Genomic DNA, 5,367 nt, shown 5'->3' with positions numbered 1-5,367 from the left:
ATGAAATGTCCATAATTGCTCATGAAGATAGCACATTTTTCTCTAATTATTGGTCATCTCTTTTTAGTTGGTATATAGGATTTAAAAAAACATATGTTCTAAATCTAAGCTCTTTTTAATTATGTATTGAAATATCTTCTTCCCCAGTGAATTTATCACAAATGTTTTAGGTTTTTGTTTTGTGTCTTTTTGTATGTATTTAGACTGTATGATTGTTTTTAAGATGCAATCAAATTTTTTTAGCTGGAACTTTTATTTCTATTTAACATATGCTACATAACTTGTTTTTTCCTTTTTGCCATTTATGCTGTATTTTCTTCCATTATTTTTCCCCCTATACTGACTGAATTAATTAGTTTCATAACTACATTTCCCCCTTCCTATTTGTTTGGAAGTTATATACTGCTCTTGTTTTATTTTTTAGTGACTTTGCAGATTATAGCAAGGACACTTTTCTTGCTAATACAAGGTCTCGCAACATTTTCATTATAATTATCTAATGACTTATTTTTTCAGATATTTCAATTACGTATTTCTAGTTTTATAGAACTAATATTCACTTACATTTTACTATATACTTATTTATTGTTGCCTGTTTATCTCTAGTTTTCTATTTGGAATTATTTCTTTTCTGTCTAAAGAACACCCGTTAGTATTTAGTTCAAATGTGTTGCTATCAAATGTGCGCACACTGTGTTGTTAAGAGAATTTGTATTAATATTAAATAGACATTTTTAGTCATAATATTTTTACATTGCCTCTGTAAACTTCTTTTTATTTAACTTTCTTGGCCAATGTAGGATTTCTTGAATCTGTGCTTTCTTTTGCCAGTTTTGGGAAATTCTCAAATTGTACTTTTCAAATGTAGTTCTGCCTTGTCTTCTCTTTCTTTTTCTTCTAGGACTCCAATTTCACATATTTTGGACTGTCTTATAGTATCTTTCATGGTTTTCTACTCTTTTTGTTGTTGGTGTAAATGTTTGCTTGGCATGGAGGTAATCCTGTTTGACCTCCATTAATTCCACAAGGGGGAAGAATAATCATCATCAGTAACATTCAAAGTACAAAACCTATTCCTATAATGCCTGTACATTTCCTTACATGCCTTTTTCTATTCATTCTAATACCAGCTACCTCTCCCACAGTTTTCACTATATTATGGTTAGATTTATTGATCCATTCTAGTGGCCACAAAGAACTCACAGACCACACTTATGATTATGAGATTTATTAGGGAAATAACAGGTTACAGTTCAGGTTGGAAACTATTAAGATGTTAAAATATCTTATACTCCTTCTCAGAAGTATCCACAGGCAGACCTTACTCTAACCTTCTACCTTGTGGCTCTGGGACCGTGTGGCTTACAGACTTCTGTGGCTCTGAGCCAGGCTTTGCAGCTTTGGGCCACTGTTGCAAAGCTCTTTTAGTGTTACTTATTGTGTATGCCCCTTCCCCTGGTGTGCCCAGGTCAGAGGCTTAAACTCTGGCTCTGTAAGCACTAGCTCCAATTCAGCTCTCTCTCATATCAGCATCTGGTTCTCTGCCTTCCCTGCTTCTGCTGGTAAAACGTCTCAGTCTCCATCTTGTAAAGGAGGTTCTGGTCCAAGAGATGCCCTATAAGCTGTGCTTTCTCTTTCTTCAAAGTAGTGAAATTCCCATTTTCTGACTCTGAATCTGCTCAGATTAAGCCTGGCATTCTGTCAAAATTTTCCAATCTTTTTGCTAGTAGTCTACACACTTCACTTGCATGTTCCTTCCCAGAAGGTACTGTTTACTTTATGTTTGTCAAGTAGACAAGCCTCCTGGTGGGCCACAAAAAAACCCCTTACTTAATAAAGCCCTGGTTTTGATATTTATTTGTTTGTTAATTTGTTTTTATGTGCTTGTGCTTTTGCTTGGAATGATATTTAATTGTATATTTACTGTAACTGTGATGGTATTGAGTAACAATGATGGTATTGACTGGAGGAAGACTCGTCAACAGCCTACATTATGCAGATGACACAACATTGCTCACCAAAACAATTTGCTGCAGAAGATTAGGATAAATTATATCTCAACATCAAGGAAAATAAAAATCCTTACCACTGGATCAGTAGGCACCATCGTGATAGATGGAGAAAAGATTGAAGTTGTTAACAATTTTGTCTTGCTCAGATCAACAGTCAAGAATAGTCTTGACATCAATAGTCAGGAAGTCAAAAGACTAGTTGCACTGGGAAAATCTGCTGTCAAGACCCTCTCCAGAGCGCTAAAGAGCAACGATGTCAATCTAAAGATTAAAGCCGTATACAGTCATGCTCTTCTCAATTACTGCTGTGCGTCTAGACAATGGCTAACGATGACATAACGATGAAAAGTCGATTCCCTTGAACTGTGGTGCTGGAGAAGAGTATTGAGCTTACCAAGGACTGCCAAGAGAACAAACAGGTCTGTCCTGGAGAGAGTAACACAAGGATGGTTCTTGAAGGCAAGGATTTTGAAGCTCCGTCTCACATACTTGGGACATTTTGCCGAGAGGCCAGTCCTTGGAGAAGGACATCATGCTTGGAAGGGTAGAAGGTCAGTGCAAGAAAGGAAGACTCTGAAATGAGGTAGATTGGTATAGTAATTGTGGCAGTGAGTCAGGTGTATTGGAGATGGTGGAGTTGGTTCAGGAGAGGGCAAAGTTTAGAGCCCTTGTTTGTAAGATTGCTATGAGTCATAGTTGACTTGATGGCACATAATGACAACAACATCATGATGGTATTAGTATTAAGGAAGTTCTTGTACAGAAGGACACCTCAGTGCTTGCACTCTTCTATATCTTATGAACGTTGTTAATCACTGAAAAGAATGAATTTGAAGAAAGGTAAAATTTATCTCTTTATTCCTCCTGTTTTGTTGTGTCTATTTTACTTTTTCCTCTTAGAGTTTTATTTTTAGTAATTTCAACTAGTTCTTCTCCCTGTCATGGAGTGAAGCAAGTCAGTACTAGGGGGAAGTACGAAGGATGATGGGTAGTTATTACAAGTGTCTTGAAATTAGCATATTCTGTTTATTTACATTTAACTCATATTTTTGGAAGCAGAAGTGATATCCACTTCCTAAATGGCTTGCCTCCGGAAACGCTATGAACTTTGATAAATGTTGATAATTGTAGAGGGGCTTCAGGCCTTTTGTTCATAGGGTCTCTATGAGTCATGCTTGACTTGAAGGCAATCAACAACAACAACAACAACAACTCATATTTAAAATTTATTAAAGTCCAATTTTCAAATCAAAGGAGCTGTATGTTGTTACTATAACTAAAAATCCCTACATTTATGACCTTCTAAATGACACGGTCTGTAGCAAGTTGAACTGAGATCCCAAAGCTTTTGCACCCTCATTAATTCAAACTTACCAACATTTCCATGAGAGAAAGATATGAATGAAATCTCTTCCTGTTCAGTTTATAGCTTTGGAAACTCAAGGGAGAGTAGTTATGAGTCGGAACCAACTCAGTGGCAGTGAATTTTTGTTTTGAGTAAATCACGTATTTTGTTCTATCCTAGGAGGCCCATTTTCATATTTAAAGCCTTATTATTTCTTTTCTAAATAATCACTGTGTTATCGCAGAAGACCTGGTGGTCTAGTGGCAAGAAGCTGCACTGCAATACGAAAGGCACATGGTTCAAGGCCACCAGCTGCTCCGTGGGGGAAGGATGGGCAATCTCCCATGTGATTAACTGCCTCTGAAAACCCACTGGAGGGTCAGCTATGGGTTGGTTCTGACTCTATGATGCACAAACACATCTCAGAAGATGCAAGCTCCTCAGAAAGGCATTGCACTTTGAGAGGTGGCATAGTCACTAGCAAGTAGTGCTCAAACCCAAAGGTTGTGAACCTCTGGAGATTCGAATCCACCAGTCACTCCACAGGAGAAAGATGGACAGTCTCCTGCCTGTCATTTATAGCCGTGGAAACCCAATGGAGAGTAAGCGATGAGTCAGAACTGACACAGAGACAATGACAGAGTGAGTTACCTTGATCAAGGAGTCTGGTGGCAGAGTGTGTTGTGTGTTGCACTGCTAACTAGCAGTTACCAGCTCTCTGCAGGAGAAAGATGGACAGTCTTCCTTGGTCAAGGTTACAGCCATAGAAACCTGATGGAGGGTCACCAGTAGCTAGTCTCTGGCTTTTTTGTTTTCTTCTAGTTTTATCTTTATCCTCACCATTCATGGCAAATGTGTTTGCCAGATCTCTTAATTGTGTTTAGTTTAAAAATGTACAAATTAAAATGTTTACTGTTTTAGAGTAAGTCAGTGACTTATTTAATACCTTGTATATCATAAAGAGAAATGCTTCTAGGTAGATGCAGTGCAGGTTTGGTAGAGGAGGACCCATTTCCTACACTGCAAGGAATGTATAATATTTCACAAAATGCTTTTTGCCCCATTCCGGCTAGCCAGAGAATTAATTTAAACACAAAATGTCTAGTACATTTTCCTTCTGTGCCATGAGCTCATTTATAAAATATCTCATTTCTGGGAAGTTCAGGTTGGGATGCCAGCCATTCAGTAGTATTTAAGACGAGCATAAACTGGCCTGAAGGCATGCACTTAAGCAATAGAGGAATTTACTTTTCAGTGTCTTCCAAGGTCCATGAGGATGCACACTTATTCATCCAGAGAACATGGACCTCAGATATGTTTGTCCCGAAGGGGTGACTCTGAGGAGGAGAACGCTTACTGGTAAGTATCAAACTTTTATTGCATTGTGTTTCAAAGAATATGTTTAGAAATCAGTTGATTTTTAGCAGTGATGAAATCTCTTAGTCTGTGCTGGTTTCTTAACAGTGGACAGTCCCAGATGTTGAAGTCAGCACAACAAGAGAAAAACCCAAATCCTGATAAAACTTGAGGATTTTTCGAAAATTAAATGCAAAATAGTTGGGGCAAATGTTGCTGCGGGAGTGAAGACTAAATAATACAGTAAGAAGATATGCCGGTGGAGAGCTTCTCATGTTCTTCTTTTGCATAAAGTTTGCATATGCACAAAACCCGGGACTTTGAGGGGACAGAATTACATCTTTTGGAATTTAAAGCCAAGACTCTTGTGAACCAGAATGTACATTGTGGCCCTCACAATCTATTCAAATATTTCTTTGCAAAGTTTTTTTCTGTTTCTAAATAAAAGCTGTATCTTCTGCAATCTGTAAGTGATGTATATATAATGGCCACATCAAATCTTCTAGAAGTGTTTTCCAAATCCAAAGTTGTTAGTATGAAACAAACGTTTGTTTTGGAGCTAGTGGGGGAAAAAAGAAGGATGGGGTGGGAGATTGCTGGTTACAGAGATCACTTGCTTCTTCTGCTTAAGTTTAACCATTCCTTCCCCCCCCC

General features: G+C 37.8%; 1 protein-coding gene across 2 annotated transcripts in view; it reads left to right on the top strand.

Moving 5' to 3' along the window:
- PPP4R4 (protein phosphatase 4, regulatory subunit 4) overlaps positions 1–5,367 on the top strand; it is a 134,594-nt gene that overhangs the window by 52,461 nt on the left and 76,766 nt on the right. The window contains exons 4-5 of one of the 2 annotated variants that reach the window (XM_006879097.1): positions 4,624–4,716; positions 4,822–5,173. The exons of the other annotated variant lie outside the window; for it this stretch is intronic. Of the exons in view, the coding sequence (XP_006879159.1) occupies positions 4,624–4,692 (69 nt within the window). The 3' untranslated portion in view covers positions 4,693–4,716; positions 4,822–5,173. Of the gene's footprint in view, positions 1–4,623; positions 4,717–4,821; positions 5,174–5,367 lie in introns of those variants that run through there. 2 annotated transcript variants of the gene reach the window in all.

Source organism: Elephantulus edwardii, unplaced genomic scaffold, assembly GCF_000299155.1.
Source record: "Elephantulus edwardii isolate Elephantulus edwardi_28Jun2011 unplaced genomic scaffold, EleEdw1.0 scaffold00002, whole genome shotgun sequence".
NCBI lineage: Eukaryota > Metazoa > Chordata > Mammalia > Macroscelidea > Macroscelididae > Elephantulus > Elephantulus edwardii.
Note: the sequence above shows the minus strand (reverse complement) of the source record. Positions and strands in the feature narration are given on the sequence as shown.